Source organism: Oryctolagus cuniculus, chromosome 13 (assembly GCF_964237555.1).
Source record: "Oryctolagus cuniculus chromosome 13, mOryCun1.1, whole genome shotgun sequence".
Classification (NCBI taxonomy): domain Eukaryota; kingdom Metazoa; phylum Chordata; class Mammalia; order Lagomorpha; family Leporidae; genus Oryctolagus; species Oryctolagus cuniculus.
In genome coordinates this window covers 103,118,355-103,139,987 of record NC_091444.1, presented here as the reverse complement: position 1 = coordinate 103,139,987, position 21,633 = coordinate 103,118,355, and the positions used below count along the sequence as shown (strand labels likewise).

Sequence of the window (21,633 nt, the reverse complement as noted above, 5' to 3'; positions counted from 1 at the left end):
CTTGATTTTCTGTCTCTCTCTCCCCGCCCCCTTCTCTGTGTAACTCTGCCTTTCAAATAAATAAATCTGAAAAAAAAGTTTATAATGGAGCTTGATCTTCTGTTACCCACCCCCCCAAGCATATGGGAAAGTAGGTTCTCTATAATCAGTTGGTCTCTCAGGTGACCTGTCCCATCTTGGGGATATTCATGGACCCTATGCTAAGTCACCTCTTATATAACTGAGATATGATCAAATAACTGAGCATATAATTGAGATATGACCAAAAGGTGCCTATGAATTGTGAATGATTCAAAAAGTGCCAAGGCTGTGAGCTCTTTGCCATGCCAGGAACTGAAGACAAAGACCAAGAAATAAATAATTTTTATTAGACTATACTCTCCACTGGAAAGTAAGCTCCCTGTGGCAAGTGATTTTTCTGTAATTTTGTTCAATATTGTATCACCGTATAACAGGGCACATAATGGGCACTACATAAATATTTGAACAAATAAGCAAACTAAATGGATTATTAGTAAATACCAGGTTTTTTATTTTGTTTTGCTTAGATTATCTCATTTAATTCTCCAAACAGCAATAAAATTTAGTTAATCGTATACTTGCTATTATTGGAATGTCTGCCCCCTCCAAACTCATGTTAAAATTCAGTTGCCATTGTAACTATTAAAAGGCAGGACCTTTAAGAAGTGTCCTTTAAGATTCTGAGGGTTTTGCCTTCATCAATAGGCCTCGTGCCCTGTCTCAGGCATGGGTTCTCTCTTAGCCCTTCTACTGTGTGATACACAGCAAGAAGGCCCTTGACAGATGCCGGCACCTTGATTCTGGACTTCTCAGTTTCCAGAACGAAGAGCAGATAAATTTCTGTTCATCATTACCCCATCTCAAGTATTTTACTGTGGCAGCATAAAATTAGGAGAAAGAAGTTCCCATGTTATAACAAAGACAGCAAGGGTTAAAATATGTTCGGGGCAGCGGGGCGGTGGCAACTGTTTGGCACAAGGTTTAAGACGCCACTTGGGATGCCTGCATCCATATTGGAATGTCTGGGCTTGAGTCTCAGCTCTGCTTCTAATTCCATCTTCTTGCTAATGTGCACTGTGGGAGGCAGTGGTGATGGCTCATGCACTTGGGTCCTTTGCTTCTCACATGGGAGACCTAGATGGAGTTCCTGGATTCAGTGTGGGTCAGCCTTGACTGTTTGCAGGCATCTGGGGGGTGAACCAGTAGATGGAAGATTGCTTGCTCTCTCTCTCTCTCTCTCTCTGCCTTTCAAGTAAATAAAAATAAATAAAAACGATTTTTTAAAAAAATAGGAGCTCAGTGGCCTGTCCATGGTCAAAAAGATAGTAAGTATAGGAACAAAGATTCTGACCCAGACAATCTGACTCGGAATTTTACACTGTTAAAGATTTCTCATCCATGTATACTTAGAGAAAATAAATTCATGATATGTTGTTACATGAATAAAGTAGACTATCAAACCACCTTTTTAAAAGTAGTTATACCAGGGCTAGTGCTGTGGTATAATGGGTAAAGTTGCCACTTGCAGTGCTGGCATCCCATATGGGTGCCAGTTGGAGTCCCAGCTGCTCATCTTCCAAACCAGCTCCTGCTAATGCATCTGGGAAACCAGCAGAAGAAGGGACAATTCTTTGGGCCCCTGTACCCATGTGGAAGACCTGGAAGAAGCTCTTGGTTCCTGGCTTCAGACCAGCCCAGCTCTTGCTGTCGCGGCCATTTGGGGAATGAACCAGTGAATGGAAGATCGATCTCTCTTCTGCCTCTCTGTAACTCTGCCTTTCAAATAAATAAATAAATAAATAAATAAAATAGGTGTACCATGTTTGTGTAGAAGAGAAAATAGTATGACAGAATTTATTCTAAAATGTGTGTTTTTCTCTGAGTAATGAGATCATAGGTGACCTTTGTTTTCCTACTTATATATATATTTTTTAAAGATTTATTTATTTTTATTTGAAAATCAGAGTTACACAGAGAGAGGAAAGGCAGAGAGAGAGAGAGCGCGGGAGAGAGAGAGAGAGAGACAGGTCTTCCATCCAATGGTTCACTCCCCAATTGGCCACAACAGCCGGAGCTGTGCCAATCCGAAGCCAGGAGCCAGGAGTTTCTTCTGGGTCTCCCAGATGGGTGCAGGGGCCCAAGGACATGGGCCATCTTCTATTGCTTTCCTAGGCCATAGCAGAAAGCTGGATGGGAAGTGGAGCAGCCAGGTCTCGAACCGGCGTGCATATGGGATGCTGGCGCTTCAGGCCAGGGCATTAACCCGCTGTGCCACAGCGCCGGCCCCCCTACTTATATTTTATTTTCGGCAGTTTGGGTTAACAATGTGCAGTACTTTTTGAGTCAGAAAGGAGTAAGTGCTCTTAAAACTCTAGGAGTCAAATTTTATGAAGATATATGTAAGCATTATCTACCTATTTCTTTGAAAAAATTTATTTTCAAAATATGCTTTGAGATTGGCACTTTTTCAGTTTAAAAGTTCGCTTTTTATATTGGCACAGTTTTTTTTCTAAGATTTATTTATTTATTTGCAAGGTAGACTTACAGAGAAGCAGAGAAAAAAAGAGGGAAGAAGGGGGATAGAGAGAGAGAAAGAGGTTTTCCATCTGCTGGTTCACTCTCCAAATGGCCACAATGGCCGGAGCTGGGCTGATCTGAAGCCAGGAGCCTTGAGCTTCTTCAGGGTTTCCCACGTGGGTGAAGGGGCCCAAAGACTTGGGCCATCCTCCACTGCTTTCCTAGGCCATAGCATAGAGCAAGATCAGAAGTGGAGCAGCCAGGACTCGAACCAGTGCCCATTTGGGATGCTAGCACTGCAGACAGTGGCTTTACCTGCTATATCACAGTGCTGGCCCCTGTTTTTAATATTTTTGATTTATAGGATCATGATAGTATCATGGAAAAAATCTATCAGCAATAAATCTGAATACATAATATTTTAATATAGTTTTGATATGCAGTATATATTTAACTTTCAATGAATTCCAAATCCTGACAAGGTAAAGATTGTTCCTGTTTTGTTTTTTAAAAGCATACTACTTAGGGTGGGTGTTTTGCCTAGTAGTTAAGCCACTGGATGGGACACCTTCATGGCAGGTACAGAGTGCCTGGATTCTAGAGCTGACCCCATTCCCAATTCTAGATTCCTACTAATATGGACCCTGGAATGAAGTAGGTAATGGTTCAAGCATTTGGGTCCCTCCCAATCACATGGGAGAACAGGACTGAGTTCCTGGCTCCTTGCTTTGGTCTAAACCACTCTCCGCTGTTAAGGCATCTGGGGAGTAAACGCAGCAGGTTGCAGCTCTTTCTCTCTGTTTCTGTGTTTGTGTGTGTCTGCTCATTTAAAAAAATGATTTAATTTTAACTTTGATCTCTTTCTAGGTTACAGTTCCTCTGAGTCATCTCATCAATGCCTTCCATTCACCAAAAAGCACATCTGTCTCTGTCAGTGCATCGTTTTCCCAAAGCCACCATCGAGATGCAGTTCCTGAGCATGAGGCTCCCAGCAGTGAGGTAATAGTGGTCACCCTGTTTGTTTGAGAAAGCCTTGTTGATATAGTATGTTTTCATCATGTTTGATGAAATAGCTTTCTTTAGGCATTTGTTCTGAGATGATTTCTGCCTTTAGCTTAATTGCCTTTATAATTAAAGATAATTCTCGCTTTCATTGTACGTATTATACATATTGAAAAATCTCTGTTTTATTTAGTCATTTTTAAAAAAAATTTCAGGTGGTGTTGTATTTTATATTCACCTCCTGGATTACTATTTGTTTGATACCAGTCAGATATTCTTTTGTGTACCCCGACAATAGCAGTGAACCTACAGGTAACTGACCATAAATTACCTCTCAGGTCTCAAGGAAGACAGAATGGTAAGAAATAATATAAGAAGTATAAGCCACTGCCTTATAGGGGCTTTCAGTATAATTGAACAATTAAGTGAAATGTATAAGCGAGGAAACTATATTTTCTGTATTCATGGGATTATAAAGCCATTAATGCCTAGGATATAAGGAATTATGAACTTAAACCTTCAAATTTACAAGGCCATTAATAACATAGTTGCTTACAACCTCAGAATACAATTTTTTTTTTTTGACAGGCAGAGTGGACAGTGAGAGAGAGAGACAGAGAGAAAGGTCTTCCTTTGCCGTTGGTTCACCCTCCAATGGCCTCTGCGGCCGGTGTGCTGAGGCCAGCGCACCGCGCTGACCGATGGCAAGAGCCAGGTACTTATCCTGGTCTCCCATGAGGTGCAGGGCCCAAGTACTTGGGCCATCCTCCACTGCCTTCCCGGGCCACAGCAGAGAGCTGGCCTGGAAGAGGGGCAACCGGGACAGAATCCGGCGCCCCAACCGGGACTGGAACCCGGTGTGCCGGCGCCGCAAGGTGGAGGATTAGCCTAGTGAGCTGCAGCGCCGGCCCTCAGAATACATTTTATGTAGAACAGATGTTATAATCTATGATTAGGTTTTCCAGAAGACTCTGTAATCCATGAATGGCTTTTATTGTCGATCCTGATGTCAAGAACAATGGCAAAGGATTAGAATTCATTTTTGTGAGGCTATAGGATCAGTTTTAGGATAAAATTTTAATTAAATGAAAAGCTTGTCTTTTACACTTTCCTTTCTTTTTTTTTTTTTTTTTTTTTTTTTGACAGGCAGAGTGGACAGTGAGAGAGAGAGACAGAGAGAGAAAGGTCTTCCTTTGCCGTTGGTTCACCCTCCAATGGCCGCCGCTGCAGCCGGCGCACCGCGCTGATCCGATGGCAGGAGCCAGGAGCCAGGTGCTTTTCCTGGTCTCCCATGGGGTGCAGGGCCCAAGCACCTGGGCCATCCTCCACTGCACTCCCTGGCCATAGCAGAGAGCTGGCCTGGAAGAGGGGCAACCGGGACAGAATCCGGCGCCCCAACCGGGACTAGAACCCGGTGTGCCGGCGCCGCAAGGTGGAGGATTAGCCTATTGAGCCATGGCGCCGGCTCTACACTTTCCTTTTAAACTCTTTGTCTAGTTCCTATTGCCTTTTTCTATAGATAATCCATTATTTTTCTACTCCCTGACACTCTTCTCAAATTATAGTCAGAGAGAGCCTGACTACTAACAATATGCCATTTAGTAGTTCCCCTTTATCTGGTGTGGGATAAATTCCAGCACTTCAGTGGATGCCTACAATGCTGGATAGTAGCAAACCATATGAGTTTATTATTTTTTTTTTCTATTCTTACATACCTATGATAAAGCTTAACTCATCAGTTAAGAACAGCAAGACATTAACAACAAATCATAATAAAATAGAGCAATGATAATAATAAACTGTAATGAGAATTATGTGGATGTGGTTTCTCTTTCTCAAAATACTGTGCTGTAACCACCTAACTTTGTATTGATGGTGGGTAACAGGCCAGAGACAGAAAAAACTGAAAATCAGGGGGACCAGCATTCTATAACAAAATTGCTATGTGTAGCAAACTTACGTCCATTTTGGAAATGTTACAAAATACTAATGTAAGTTTCTGAAATAAAATTCATCTGTGATCCTGTTCTCCAGAAATAATGCTGTTAACATTTTTTATGTATATTTCATATCTTTTCTCCTTTGCTTCTTTGTGATAATTGGATTATACTGTGCATGCTGATTTAGATTGTTTTGCTCATCTAATAGTTTTATGCCATACCATATATATATTTAAAGATTTCTTTATTTGAAAGGCAGAGTGATGGAGACAGAGAAAGTGAGATCTTCCAGCCACTGGTTGACTCCCCAACTGCCCACAAAAACCAGGGCTGGGCCAGACTGAAGTCAGGAGCTAAGAACTCCATCTGAGTCTCTCATGTGGGTTGGCAGGAACCTGAGTATTTGAACCATCAGTACCTGCTGCCTTCCAGTGTGTTAGCAGAAAGCTGGATTGGAAACAGAGGAGCTGACACCACCTAGCACTCTGAAAGATAGGGGATGCTGGCATCCCCAACAACACAGTTGTTACTGTCCTTGTACCTAAATCTTTGATTATTTCATCAAGTGAAATTGCTGATTCAGTGATGAAGAATATTTTAGGGGCTGGGAAAGTAAACCCTAGAGAATAAGAGAGGGAGGAGATATATAGCTCGGCACCGGCTTACTCGGATTTACCTCCAATGGTGGAACTAGAAATGTGCCAGGGGATTTCAACTCAATCTTATCAAGGAGGCATGTACCAATGCCAGCGACTTGGTAAAGTGATAAGTATAAGTACATGGCTGGCGCCATGGCTCACTAGGCTAATCCTCCGCCTGCGGCACCGGCACTCCGGGTTCTAGTCCCGGTCGGGGCGCCGGATTCTGTCCTGGTTGCCCCTCTTCCAGGCCAGCTCTCTGCTGTGGCCAGGGAGTGCTGTGGAGGATGGCCCAGGTGCTTGGGCCCTGCACCCCATGGGAGACCAGGAGAAGCACCTGGCTCCTGCCATTGGATCAGCGCGGTGCGCCGGGCATGGCGGCCATTGGAGGGTGAACCAACTGCAAAAAGGAAGACCTTTCTCTGTGTCTCTCTCTCTCACTGTCCACTCTGCCTGTCCAAAAAAAAAGTATAAGTACACAACCGATCAAAAAAGATAGGGTAAGTGTCGAAGAGATTTTACAAACAAGACCAGTGTAAGCAAATAATGAAGGATAGATTTAAAAGGGAGAGAATGATCCTGCGGGGGAAGCAGGACACACAACAGACTCATAGAATGGCAAACGCCCAAAACAGCACTCCGGCCTCAGAATCAACCCTTTGGGGCATTCGGATCTGGCTAAAAGGCCCATGAGAGTCTCACAGGCATGGAAAGCCACGACACGGTCGCAAAAACTACCTGAATGAAAGATCCTGGTGAACAAGACCCCAGAAGAAGGAACAGGCCATTAAGGATGGAGGTGCCTTTCTCCAAAGTGAGGGAGGAACCTCCACTGCCATATGGCCTTGACTAAACAAGTTCAGAGTCGGTGAACTCAAGGGGCTTCCGTAGCCTAGACAGCTCATAGCAAGAGTCTCGGGTGATTGCTGACGCCATAAATAAGAGTGCCAATTGTTAAATCAACAACGGGAATCACTGGGTACATGCTTCCCACATAGGATCTCTGTCCTTAATGTGTTTTATTATGAAACTTAAAGACAACACTACTAGTCAAACAATACCCTATACCTTGTGTGGTTGTGTGAGTGCAGCCTGTTGAAATCCTTGCTTAGTATATACTAAGTTGATCTTCTGTATATGAAGGTAATTGAAAATGAAACTCGATGAAGGGCGGGATGGGAGAGGGAGTGAGAAAGGGGAGGGCCACGGGAGGGAGGGAGGTTGGCGGGGGGGAAGCCACAACAATACAAAAGTTGCACTTTGTAAATTCACATATATTAAGTTAAAAAAAAGAAAGTAAACCCTAGAAGTTCAGTGTTCAGTTTAGGCCTAATAGTGTCAAGTGCAGAATTTATATATATATATATTTTTAAATATTCATTTATTTATTTGAAAGAGTTACACAGATTACCCAATTGGCTGCAGTAGCCAGAGCTACGCTAATCTGAAGCCAGGAGCCAGGAGCTTCTTCCAGGTCCCCCACGCAGGTGCAGTGGCACAAGGACTTGGGCCATCTTCTACTGCTTTCCCAGGCCACAGCAGGGAGCTGGATCGGAAGTGGAGCAGCCAGGACTTGAACCAGCGTCCATATGGAATGCTGGCACTCAGGTGGTGGCTTTACCTGCTACACCACAGTGCCAACCCCCAGAATTTATATATATATATATATATTTTTTTTTTTTTTTGACAGGCAGAGTGGACAGTGAGAGAGAGAGATGGAGAGAAAGGTCTTCCTTTGCCGTTGGTTCACCCTCCAATGGCCGCCGCGGCCGGCGCACCGCGCTGATACGATGGCAGGAGCCAGGTGCTTCTCCTGGTCTCCCATGCGGGTGCAGGGCCCAAGCACTTGGGCCATCCTCCACTGCACTCCCTGGCCACAGCAGAGAGCTGGACTGGAAGAGGGGCAACCAGGACAGAATCTGGCGCCCTGACCGGGACTAGAACCCGGTGTGCCAGCGCCGCAAGGCGGAGGATTAGCCTAGTGAGCCAGGGTGCCGGCCTCAGAATTTATATTCTTAACCTCTGATACATCCTCAGTAGTTCTTCTATTTGTGTTTAACAAGTATCTCTATTGTATCACAAAACTTAGTCATTTTCCTTAAGCATCTTTACCTCATCTTTGCTCTGACTACCTCTACGTCTTCTTGCTTTCATCGTCTTGTTCATCCAAACATCCACTCCAAACACTTCTATCAAGCTACTGATTTATGTTCCTTTTTTTTTCAGACTTCTTGAAAAGAATAGTCTGTACTTCTTTGATTCACACCATATCCCATTGTAGTTTTGCCATTTTACAGACTTTTTTTTGCTAAAGTTGATGATTTCCTTGGTGCTAAATACAGACCTTTTTTTTTTTTTTTGAAAAACTCTACATCTTTAACTTACCATTTCCAGTTTTCCTGGCAGAATGTCAGCTACTTTCAAAGTACTCCCTTGCGTTGAGTGATATGATTCTGATCATGGTCTTCTCTGTTTTGCCGGTTTTAAAAATTGCCAGCCTCGTACATAGTTAATCGATCCTCAGTCTAATTTTCATTCTTTACATTCTTCCATGTTTTGTTACCCATTTTCGTATCTTCAGTTAACATCTGTATATGTGTACATGCTGATGACTTTTGCAACGGCCGGAGCTGCGCCAATCCGAAGCCAGGAGCCGGAGCTGCTTCTGGGTCTCCCACGTGGGTGCAGGGGCCCAAGGATTTGGGCCATCTTCTACTGCTTTCCCAGGCCATAGCAGAGAGCTGGATTGGAAGAGAAGCAGCCGGGACTAGAACTGGTGCCCATAGGGGATGCTGGCCCTTCAGGGCAGGGTGTTAACCTACTGCTCCACAGTGCCGGTCCCAGCAACTAATATTTCTAGGACTGAGATAGAAGAATTATCTAGGAAGAATTCTCCACCCCCAACCTGAGAGCCTGACCTCGTTAGCTTGTTGGAGAGGCGGGCATGGCCCTGGCTCACTAAATGAGAAAGGAATCATTGCTTTATCATACCTGCTTGTGGGAAACCTGTCCTCTAGTGTACTGGAGAAAGCTGTATCTTGGACTGTGTCCTGCTAGAGAAATTGTTACAAGAGTGGAGCCAGGGGAAGCTCTGGGTACTGCTGGCTGCTGTGACTCCAGATGCCAGGGTTTGGACAAGTTGCATACGTGGCAGGAGCCAGTTGTTGCAGAAACCAGAGGTGTTGCAGACTAGGGCCTGCAAACCAGACCAGGAACTGAAAACCTTTCCTTCTACGTGTGTTTCCAGTGGCCTCTACTGACAAAACTTAATGTTACACCAGCTGGCGAAGGAGAAATTTTCAAATGATATAGATCCGTGTTCATGCAGCCAGCAAAAAGGTTGAAAGGGAGCTAAGAAACAAGTTGAAACTGTCACATCTATCCAGAATTCCTCTCTCTACTCCCTGTCTCCTACTGGTTTTCTGTATCGTCAAAAATTTGCTGTGTCTGTCCTTTTTAGGGCTTACTTCTGGCTCTTACCATCCATCAGTCTTCTCCTGGTCCAGTCTGTTTTCTTTAATCCTCTATTTTCTACCAGTAAAAAAAACCAATTGTATTACTTTTAAAATTAAATACAAGCAAAGCTCTCCATGGGTTGACCATAGCCCATCTTACTAGTCCCTTCTTCCTTCACTAAATTTTTCGAGACATTCCAGACCCTTGGATGACTTTTTCTTCACCCCTCTTCCTAGGCCTTCCTCCTTCATCATTTTTAATAGTTTAAGAAAGAATTTTAAGTGGTTTGTTTGATCGTGTCTTTAACTATCTTTTACTGTGTACCAGCATGATCTATGCCAGGATATGTAGTTGAGTAAAGTGTGATCTCTGCCTTTGATCCTTACTGTTTTGAAATGGGCTACATTTTATAGTCATTTTAATAATGGGGAACTGGATTATAGGAGTATGAATGATGTATCACATAGCTAGTTAACCCCTGGACGTTAATCAAGAGCTATATCATCCATGGATCTTACTTGACATCAGTCATAAAAATTGGTACTTCACCTGCTGTGTTTGTTTTTCCTTCCCTTCCTTTTAAGATTTAGCTGTTTTGGGCTTTAAGAACATGTAGTTTTACTTCAGTGTCTACCTGTCAGCCCATGTGGATAAGAAAACTAACCTCTAAACTGTTTATGGTTTAAAGGTGAGCATATTTTGACAAGTTTTTGTGATTTTCACACATTTTTTACCTGTTCAGTTTTCCTCCTTATTACAAGTTAGATACAGGTAACTTAGAACTTAATCAGTTCAAGAAGGATCTCAGTGTGAAGCTGTAGGAATGGGATGTCCTGTGGTTACAGAGCATACCATTTCTTTATCAGTGGACTTTGGTTTATGAACATAGAAGAAGCTTTAAAGATATACGGACTGGTGGCCGGCGCCGCGGCTCACTAGGCTAATCCTCCACCTGTGGCGCAGGCACCCCGGGTTCTAGTCCCGGTCGGGGCGCCGGATTCTTGCCTGGTTGCCCCTCTTCCAGGCCAGCTCTCTGCTGTGGCCCGGGAAGGCAGTGGAGGACGGCCCAAGTACTTGGGCCCTGCACCCCATGGGAGACCAGGATAAGTACCTGGTTCCTGCCATCGTATCAGCGCGGTGCGCCGGCCGTGGCGGCCATTGGAGGGTGAACCAGCAGCAAAGGAAGACCTTTCTCTCCATCTCTCTCTCTCACTGTCCACTCTGCCTGTCAAAAATAATAAATAAATAAATAAATAAAATTTATATGGACTGGTGAAGTAGAAAATGATTCTCCCTGTTCAAGAGCCTTACCATTGACCTCAAATCAGTTCTGCACGGTTGAGGAAAGTTCCCTTCAACTTACATAATAACCTTTTTTTTTTTTTTTTTTTTGGTTTATTTATTTATTTGAAAGAGTGTCACAGAGAGAGGAAGAGACAGAGATTTTCCATCTGCTGGTTTGCTCCCCAAATGGCTGCAACAGCTGGGGCTGAAACAGGCTGAAGCCAAGAGTCAGGAACTTCTTCTGGATCTCCCATGTGGATGCAAGGGCCCAGTGACTTGGGCCATCTTCCCCTGCTTTCCCAGGCACATTAGCAGGGAGTTGATTGGAAGTGGAGCAGTTGCATTTTGAACTGGTGCCCAAATGGGATGCCAGTGTCACAGGTGGAGGCTTAACCCTCTAGGCCAGAACACCAGCCCCATAATAATATTTTTAATCCAGCAAGTAGTTTTTCTTACAGTCTTACCACTATAAATGTTTGACTGATTGTTGACAGCTTAGCTGTAAATGAGAGAACCTTCTCTGAAGAAAGTGAGAAATCTGTCAAGATTTTGACTCGATTTTATGAATCATAATGCTTCATTTGGTTATGAATGAAAAACTAATTTTTTTCTTCACTAATGCCAAAATATATCAAGAATAAAATTGGCTATAATTAAAAAAGTTCTTTGTTTAAATTTATTTGGGGATGGAGGAAGATTGCTGCCATATGCTGGTTCACTACCCAAAAGCCTGTAAGGTCTGGGCCCAGGGAAAAGCTAGGAACCAGGAGCCAGGAATGTAACCCAGGTCTCCCAAGAGGTTGGCAAGAGCCCAATTACTCGAGTAATCACTGCTGCCTCCCAGGATCTGCTTTAGCAGGAAACTAGAATTGGGGGCCAGAGCCAGGTATTAAACCTAGGTACTCCGGTGTAGGATGTGGGCATCTTAACTGATAAGCTGAATGCTTACTCTGGGAATATAATTTTTAAAATGTTTTCAGGGGCCGGCGCCACGGCTCACTAGGCTAATCCTCCGCCTTGCGGCGCTGGCACACCGGGTTCTAGTCCCGGTTGGGGCGCCAGATTCTGTCCCGGTTGCTCCTCTTCCAGTCCAGCTCTCTGCTGTGGCCTGGGAGTGCAGTGGAGGATGGCCCAAGTGCTTGGGCCCTGCACCCGCATGGGAGACCAGGAAAAGCACCTGGCTCCTGGCTTCGGATCAGCGCGGTGCGCCGGCCACGGTGGGCGGCCATTGGAGGGTGAACCAACGGCAAAGGAAGACCTTTCTCTGTGTCTCTCTCTCTCACTGTCCACTCTGCCTGTCAAAAAAAAAAAAATGTTTTCAGGATCACATGTATGACCTCAGTAAAACTAGTACTGTAACAATGTTTGTATCAACTTACTTTTCAAATATTAAAAAAGAGAAATAAAATATGTTTCTGATATTTTAAAAATCCATGGGGTGGTCATTTGGCCTGGTAGTTAAGATAACTGAGTCTTCCATCAGAATGCTTAGCTCTGGGTCCTAGGTGCAGCTCCTGGTTCTAGCTTCCTGCTAATGTGGACCTTGGGAGGCAGTGGTGCTGGCCCGGTAGTTCATGTAGGAGACCTGGATGGAACTGCTAGTTCTTAGCTTTGGCCCCTGGCTGTTGTAAGCGTTCAGGGAATGAACCACTGGATTGGGGGTGGGAGGCATGGGAACTCATGCTCGCTCGCTCTCTGTCTCTCTCTCTGTCTCAAACAAATTTTTTTAAATCCATATTGTTTCAACTGATAATAAATTATCTTTAACTTGAATGTTTTGATAATCTTAATTGATTGCCTTCTCATCTTTTACAGCCCGCACTTAACTTAAGGGACCTTGGATTATCTGAATTAAAAATTGGGCAGATTGATCAACTAGTCGGAAATCTACTTCCTGGATTTTGCAAAGGCAAAAACATTTCTTCCCATTGGCGTACATCCCATGTCTCTGCACAGTCCTTCTTTGAAAATAAATATGGTATGTTATATATTTTTAGTTCCACTTAAAATAAGTCATTTTAATACCATCAGTAATTATTACAATAGATATCATTTACTGTGGACAAATTCATTCCTGACTTATTTTCTTTATTTCTTTCTTATTTTTATAATTTTTCATACTGGAGTAGTCATAGAAATAGATTTACAGAAAAAGTTGCAGATGATGCAGAATTTCCATGTGACCTTCATTTTGCTTCCCTTCCCTTAGTGTTGCTGTTTTATGACAACATGGTGCATTCAGCCAATATTTATAACTAAATACAGACTACCTGGACTTCAGCAATTTGGTTTTACCAAATCACTAGTTTTCTCCTAATGTTCTTTTTGGTTGTTCTAGGATCTAATTCAGCATACCACATTCATTTATAAATTTTTTTGTTGTTTTAATTTTAGGTGACACATATTTATTGGATTCTGGGTGATATACTAAGCTCTGAGAATACCTTGATGAAGAAATAGTCATAGTCGTTGTATTGAACGTTGACATATTGTCTTTTTTTCTTTTTTTAAAGTTCTATTTATTTGAAAGGCAGAGTGACAGAAAGAGAGAGAGAGAGAGATCTTCTGTCTGTTGGTTCACTCCCCAGATGCCCACAAATACCAGGGCCGGGCCAGATCAAAGCCACGAGCCCAGAACACCACCTGAGTGTTTTATGTGGTGGCAGGAACCTGAGTTCTTGCGCCATCATGTTCTACCTTCCAGTGCATTAGTAGGAAGGTCTCAGAAGCTGAAGGTAGGCACTATGATATGGGATGCAAGAATCCCAATCAGCATCTTAACCTGCCCTGCCACAATACCCAACTCCTTGACTTTTTTTTTTTAAAAAGGTTTATCAATTTGTTTGAGAGGTAGAGTTACAGGGAGGGAGAGACAGAGAAAAAGGTCCTCCATCCTCTGCTTCATTCCCCAGATGGCCACAATGGCCAGAGCTGGGTGATCCAAAGCCAGGAGCCAGGTGCTTCTTCCAGATCTCCCATACTGATGTAGGGCTCCAACGACTTGGGCCATCTTCTACTGCTATCCGAAGCTATAGCAGAGAGCTGGATCGGAAGAGGAGCAGCTGGACTAAAACCGGCGCCCATATAGGATGCTGGCGCTTCAGGCCAGGGCTTTAACCTGCTGCACCACAGCGCTAGCCCCTAAAAGAATTTTTTCTAAAAAAAGATTTTATTTATTTATTTGACAGAGTTACAGACAGTGAGAGAGAGAGAGACAGAAAGGTCTTCCTTCCGTTGGTTCACTCCCCAAATGGCCACAACAGTCAGAGCTGTGCTGATCTGAAGCCAGGAGCCAGATGCTTCTTCCAGGCTCCCATGTGGGTGCAGGGGCCCAAGCACTTGGGCCATCTTCTGCTGCTTTCCTAGGCCACAGTAGAGGGCTGGATTGGAAGAGGAGCAGCTGGGATTAGAACCGGCATCCATGTGGGATGCTGGCGCTGCAGGCGGAGGATTAACCTACCGTGCCACCGCGCCAGCTCCCTTAAAAGAATTAAAAAAAAAATTATTTAAAAGGTAAAGAGACAGAAAGCTTCCATTTGTTTTTTTAATTACGTGAGCCATTGTTACCTCCCAGGGTCTACATTAGCAGGAAGGTGGAGTCAGAAACTGAAGCCATTGGATTCCCGCTTTGATGAGCTCAGGCTCCCTGATAGGGATAAGGGCAAATTAGGCCAGGTTAAACGCTCATCGCCAGGAACAAATCTTTTTTTTTAAAGATTGATTTATTTTACTTGAAAGTCACAGTCACATAGAGAGAGGAGAGGTGGGTGGGGGGGAGGGAGAGAGGTCTTCCATCTGATGATTCACTCCCCGGATGGCCACAACAACCGTAGCTGCGCTGATCTGAAACCAGGAGCCAGGAGCTTCTTCCGGGTCTCCCACGCCGGTGCAGTGGCACAAGGACTTGGGCCATCTTCTACTGCTTTCCCAGGCCACAGCAGAGATCTGGATCGGAAGTGGAGCAGCCGGATCTCAACTGGCACCCATATGGGATGCTGGCACTGCAGGCTGCGGCCCCACCTGCTACACCAGGGCCCCCAGGAACAAATTTTTTTTTTTTTTCTTTTGACGGGCAGAGTGGACAGTGAGAGAGAGAGAGACAGAGAGAAAGGTCTTCCTTTTGCCGTTGGTTCACCCTCCAATGGCCGCCGCGGCCGGCGTGCTGCGGCCGGCGCACCGCGCTGATCCGATGGCAGGAGCCAGGAGCCATGTGCTTTTCCTGGTCTCCCATGGGGTGCAGGACCCAAGCACCTGGGCCATCCTCCACTGCACTCCCTGGCCACAGCAGAGAGCTGGCCTGGAAGAGGGGCAACCGGGACAGAATCCGACACCCCGACTGGGACTAGAACCCGGTGTGCCGGCGCCGCAAGGTGGAGGATTAGCCTAGTGAGTGAGCCGCGGCGCCGGCCAGGAACAAATTTTTAAAATCAGTACAAGTGATAACATTCCAGGAACAAAAGAGCAATTTTGAATAATTTATGGGAAAGTTTGATTTAAAATTGTACTTTGACAAACAATTCATTTTCTAGTTCTTTTTGTTCTTCCTTTGTCTTTATTTCATATAAAGACATAATGAGAGGCTGGAACTATGGCGTAGCTGGTGAAGCTGCTGACTGCAACTCCAGCATCCCATATGGGTGCTAGTTTGTGTCCTAGCTGGTGCACTTCCAGTCCAGCTGCCTGCTAATGCCCTGGGAAAGTAGTGGAAGATGGCCCTAGTGCTTGGGCCCCTGTTCCCATGTGGGAGATCTGAATGAAGCTCCTGGCTTCACTAGCCACTGCAGCCATCTGGGGAACAAACCAGCATATGGAACGTTCTCTCTCTCTCTCTCTGTAACTCTTGACTTTCAGATATATAAATTAAAAAAAAAAAAAAAAAGATGTGAAAGAAGCAAGATAGAGAAAAAATATTCCTGAACTTGGCTTAGACTAACAGTTCGCTTCTGTTGTCTCTATACCTCCTTCTAAAGTACTTCACCCATAGAAGGATTCAATTAAGTAAAACTTTTATTGTTATTATTCCTACTACTGTTATAATTTACATATTTAAATTTACTTTTAAGATCGTTTCTCATGTGGCCGGTGCCACGGCTCACTAAGTTAATCCTCCACCTGCAGCGCCAGCATACCGGGTTCTAGTCCTGGTTGGGGCGCTGGATTCTATCCTGGTTGCCCCTCTTCCAGGCCAGCTCTCTGCTGTGGCCCGGGAAGGCAGTGGAGGATGGCCCAAGTACTTGGGCCCTGCACCTGCATGGGAGACCAGGAGGAAGCACCTGGCTCCTGGCTTCGGATTGGCGCAGCGCACTGGTCGTAGTGGCAGGGGGTGAACCAACAGAAAAAGGAAGACCTTTCTCTCTCTCTCTCTCACTGTCTAACTCTGCCTGTCCAAAAAAAAATAAAAAGATTGCTCCTCATATGCCAGCTGCTTACTAGGTTTGGTATTAGGAAGGAGTTTCTTGACTCCAAGGACTCTTTGAAGAATCTCTATATTCTAGGTGAGACACACAGATAGGTAATAGCCTTTGTTTCTTTTGTTGCCGTTACCAGTCCTGTCCCTGGGATCCTGGATGTAAAGTAGCATGGGTGTGTAGTCAAGAGTAGGAGTTAAGAAGTGTCACTTGAGTAGTATTTTTTTTTTTTTTTTGAGTATTGATGACTCAACAGCTATGCAAGAAACTTTCCTCATTCTCATTGGCTATGGAAACTTTAAGAGGAAAAGCTAACAGAGCTGGGATTTGCAGTATTTTATCACATCCTCAGAGCTTTTGAAAATGTCAGTAAGAAATATCAACTTTTATCTCTTTTTTACTCGTAATTAAAAGTAATTTTAGCCTAAACAGTCCTATCTTTTACCTTTTTTGATTTGAATTTGTTTTGTTGGCCGCTATATTTATGTACTAAATAAAAAAGATATTCTAGCCAATAAGTGTTAGACAGTAAACTGAAGAACCGTGAGATTTAAAGTAATTAACAATGCTTTAGATGTTTATAAAAGCCAAGTTGTATTATGGACAAATAAAAGGTAAGATTCATTATTTTCTTAATATTTGATAAAATTATTTGTATTTCACATGATTTTTAGTTTTAGTTTTTAATTAGAAAATTTACGTTTTTGCAATTTCCTTCCAGGTTCCTTAGACATGTTTAGTGCTTTACGTTCCTCATGCTTGTATAGACATCATCCAAGAACTTTTCAAAGCCTTTGTTCAGATCTTCAGTACTGGCCAGGTATGAAGCAGTAATTGCATTTTGAGTGAAAAAAAAAAAGATTTATTTCGTATGTTAAGACTTGTCTTCCTTAATGGTATTAATGATTACAAACATTCCTTTGCAATTCACTGTAAGACTTTAAGGGTATTTGGAATTCATTTGTTTGGGTACTTCTGTATAATTTTTAATGTAGAAATTTATAATAGGAGCCACAGTAATCAAACTCTAGGCAGCTTGCTTATACCTGTTACAAAATGATTGACTAAGCACATTTGCTTATTTCTCACTTTTTTTTTTTTAACAGATAGAGTTAGACAGTGAGAGAGAGAGAGAGAGAAAGGTCTTCCTTCCGTTGGTTCACTCCCCAAATAGCCACCGTGGCTGGTGCTGCACTGATCTGAAGCCAGGAGCCAGGAGCTTCTTCCCGGTCTCCCATGCGGGTGCAGGGCCCAAGCACTTGGGCCATCCTCCACTGCCCTCCCGGGCCACAGCAGAGAGCTAGACCAGAAGAGGAGCAGCCGGGTTCTGTCATACATCAAGAAAATAAAGAATTTGAAATTAGTATGCAGTGAATTATCAATAAATGTTATTAGGGTAATTAGCCATTCATTTTGGAAAAAGGGAATCAAATTCTTTACATCAAACATAAGCTCCAAATACTTTATTTTTTAAAATAAAGGTTTACTTATTTGAAAGGCAGAAGTACAGAGAGAAAGAGAAAGATCTTGCATTTGCTTGTTCATACCCCAAATGGCCCCAACAGGTAGGGGTGGGCCAGTCCAAAAGCAGGATTCTGGAACTCCTTCCAGGTCCGCTGCATGGGTGGTAGAGAGGGACCAAAGCACTTTGGCCATTTTCTGTTGCTTTCCCAGTTGCATTAGCAGGGAGCTGGGTCAGAATTGAAGCAGCCAGGACTTGAACTGGTGCTCATAGAGGATGCTAGTGTCACAGACAGTGGCTTAAGCTGCTGCACCACAATGTTAGCTATCCCCCCCAAATACTTTAAAAATCTGAAAACAAAAAATTAAAAATTTGCAAGTTTTAGAAGAAAGTAGTCTACCTTTACAATCTTAGTTTGGGAATGGAATCTCATCAAAACAAAATGTAGGAAACACTACAGGTTGAAGTCAGCGTTGTGGAGTAGTAGGCTAAGCCTCTGACTGTGGTGCCAGCATCCTATACAGGCACCAGTTTGTATCCCAGCTGCTCTTCTTCCAATCCAGCTCTTTGCTAATGGCCTAGGAAAGCAGTGGAAGGTGGCCCAAGTGCTTGGGACCCTGCACCCATGTGGGAGACTTGGAAGAAGCTCCTGGTTCCTGGTTTCAGATTGGCCCAGCCCTGGCCATTGCAGCCATTTGGGAAATGAACTAGCAGATAGAAGACCTTTTTCTCTGTCTCTCCCTCTCTCTCTGGCTCTGCCTCTCAAATAATTAAAAAATCTTTAAAATTAAAAAAAAAACTACAGGTTAAGGGTATAGCTATACTAGCCTTATAAGTTATTGTATCACATAATTTAAAGACAAAAACACTAAAATGTTTACATATATGTGTGTATATTTTTATGTATTTATATTCTATACTCTGCATAATGTCCATGTTGTACAAATTACAATACTAGGAAAACTTGCGAAGGATGTGAATGGTGTCAACCTACTTAAGAAATTAAATAGTGAATAAAATAAAAATGATTCTTTTCAGAAATTTCCCTCATTTGTAGTCTGGGGAATGTAAAATGAAGCAGTACTTTTTCTATGAGATTTGCACAAGTAAAATTATATTCTCCTGTGTTTGTAAAAGTATAGAGAAAAAAGACTTACTTTCATTGGGTGCTACATTATTATTAACAGCTTTCTTAGAAGGCATTTTCTTACTGTTGCAGTTTTATCCTCATAGCTTTTGTTTTAGGAATTTTCTCTGCTGAAGGATAAATGTACAAGAATGTTCACTGCAGTATATGTCCATAATAGGGAGAAAGTTAAATAAATTATACTCTGATAAATTTGGAAACTATAATAGCCATTAAACTGTGTGCCCTGTCAGTCCTGTTGTGAAAAATGTCCCTGGAATATTGTTAAATGAAAGAAGGCAATTGGAAAAAAATTGTGCTAATCTAGGATAATTTTTATAAAAAGTGCATGAGTGTGCATGCTTATTGGCCAGATAGTCTTGGAATTGTTGACTGATTACCTTCTGGGAAGTGGGATTAGGGAATTGGGGAATTATTTGCTATTCTTTTTTTTTAAAAAAATTGTTATTATCAAGAAAATAAAAAATTAATTCTATAAATTCAGTCCATTTTGAATAACAGGGTTTTTTTGGAAATTGTGATTTATTAGGGATGCTATATTGTTGTCAGACTTAACATTGTAAATTTTTCTGACTTCTATTACCATTTTTATCTTGTCAACATGAAATAGAATGTTTAAATTATCTTTTCAAAAGGATGATGGAAAAACTTGTAAATCATGTTTAAATGTCAGGCAAAAGAACTGGGTCAAAAACTCAAAAACAGTAGATATAGTTTATATAGGTAAGAGTTTCAGACTTTCAAAGTCATAGGCATTTTTCTATAGTAAATGGTACTGTTTTATTTAGTTTTCATACAGTCTCGGGGTTTTAAAACTTTGAAATCAAGGACACGACGTCTACAGTCCACCTCTGAAAGATTAGCAGAAACACAGAATATAGCACCTTCATTTGTAAAGGTAATTAGACCTTTTTCTATGTTCCAAAAAACAATCATTTTCAAGTTATTAAAACAAGAACCTTCCATTCTGTTGGCCAACTGATTTTCTTCCTTCTTTCCACTTTTGAGAAGAGAGTAGTGAAACCTGTTGCTCTCTGGCTACTGGACTTGTCTTTCCACTTGCTAATTAGACATTTCTCCCCAGTTTTCTACCAGTCTTTACCTGTTTATATATACCCTATTCTAAGTAGCAGCATCCACTCATACAAAACTGAGGATGAACCTAAATTTGTCAGTCTTTCTTCCCCTTCATGTCTGTTAATCATTAAAGTCCTATTGAGCCAGCCTCCCAAATATTACTTAAATCTCTTTTTCTCTTAATCCCTAGTTCCACTGCCATCGTTAACCATTCTTGCCTAGCTTTTTCTAATGAATACTCATTTAGTCTCCTTGCCTCTCAGCTTGCTGTCTTCAGTCTGCCACCCACCAGTCTTTTGCTCCAAGTGTATTCTATTTTCTTAAGAAATAAAGTGATACTCAGAGTTTTTCATCATTTGGACTCTACCAACTGTTTTTTTCCACCCACTCTGTTCCTCTGTTTTCTTGGGCATTGATGTCTTGTCATAAAAGGTTGCTTGTAGTTTTCGAGTGCTGAAGGTTGTTGTTTCGTGCCTCTGTCAAATTGTTCATGGCAGTTGTTCCCTGTGTGTGATTTAGATGCCACCCCCCCTTTTTTTTTTGAAAGAGTTACATAAAGGCAGAGGGAGAGAGAGTGGTCTTCTATCTGCTAGTTCACTCCCTAGATGGCCGTAATGGCCAGAACTGTGCCAATCCGAAGCCAGGAGCCGGGAGCTTCCTCCAGGTCTCCCAAGCACTTGGCTCGTCCTCTATTGCTTTCCCAGGCCAGAGCAGAGAGCTGGATCGGAAGTGGAACAGCCAGGACTCGAACTGGTGCCTATATGGGATGCCGGCACTGCAGGCGGCGGCTTTACCTGCTATGCCACAGTGCCAGCCCCTAGATGTCCCATTTTCTATAAGACCTTTCTTGTGTTTGTTAGATAGCACTTATTACTATACTTAATACTTCTAGTATAATGTCACAGTGATTTCAAAACCTTAATTATTTATCTATCTTTCCCCAGTAGGCTGAAAACTTTTAGGCAGGTCACTTATTTATCTTTACATCTTCTGCATGTACACAAGGCCAAGTGTATGAAAGGTATTTAGGAAGCATTTAACAAAATAAGGTTATTCCTGTACCAGAGATAAAGGTTATGTGAACATTGAACCATTAGAACCCTTAGATAACATGTGGTCTATAACTGTTTTCATTATACTGTAGTTTTCTTACAGAGTGATGCCATTTTCTTTATATTATTACTGATTGTTGCAGGTATAAGATCCAGTGTTAATTTCCTTCTATTAAGTAATTCATTGAATGTTAATCTGCTTCTTCATTTGGACAATAAAAATTAAATTTGAGGTTTTCCATGGATTTTTTTGTGTATGAGTGGTCACAATATTGTTGTAGAGTGTTGCTATCTAAGAAGTCAACCAATAATGATGTGTTGTTTGTGTACTTAGGGGTTTCTTTTGCGGGACAGGGGATCAGATGTTGAAAGTTTGGACAAACTCATGAAAACCAAAAACATACCTGAAGCTCACCAGGATGCATTTAAAACAGGTTTTGCGGAGGGTTTTCTGAAAGCTCAAGCGCTGACTCAGAAAACCAATGGTAAGTTGATTGGACACTGTCCCTCTCTGGGGAGAATGACTGAATGGAAGTCATAGTCCTTTAGTTAGCTTAGTGTAGGTACTTTTTTGAAAGTCTGTTTTTTTTCCATTGGTTGTATTCTGCTATATTTGTAACTTAAGCTGT

General features: G+C 42.6%; 1 protein-coding gene across 2 annotated transcripts in view; it reads left to right on the top strand.

Annotated features, from left to right (window-relative positions):
* YME1L1 (YME1 like 1 ATPase) overlaps positions 1 to 21,633 on the top strand; it is a 51,018-nt gene that overhangs the window by 6,223 nt on the left and 23,162 nt on the right. The window contains exons 2-6 of one of the 2 annotated variants that reach the window (XM_002717282.5): positions 3,406 to 3,537; positions 12,674 to 12,836; positions 16,988 to 17,086; positions 19,664 to 19,773; positions 21,339 to 21,489. In XM_002717282.5, coding sequence (XP_002717328.2) covers positions 3,406 to 3,537; positions 12,674 to 12,836; positions 16,988 to 17,086; positions 19,664 to 19,773; positions 21,339 to 21,489 — 655 coding nt within the window. Of the gene's footprint in view, positions 1 to 3,405; positions 3,538 to 10,169; positions 10,263 to 12,673; positions 12,837 to 16,987; positions 17,087 to 19,663; positions 19,774 to 21,338; positions 21,490 to 21,633 lie in introns of those variants that run through there. The other variant, XM_017347630.3, reaches the window with a different exon arrangement.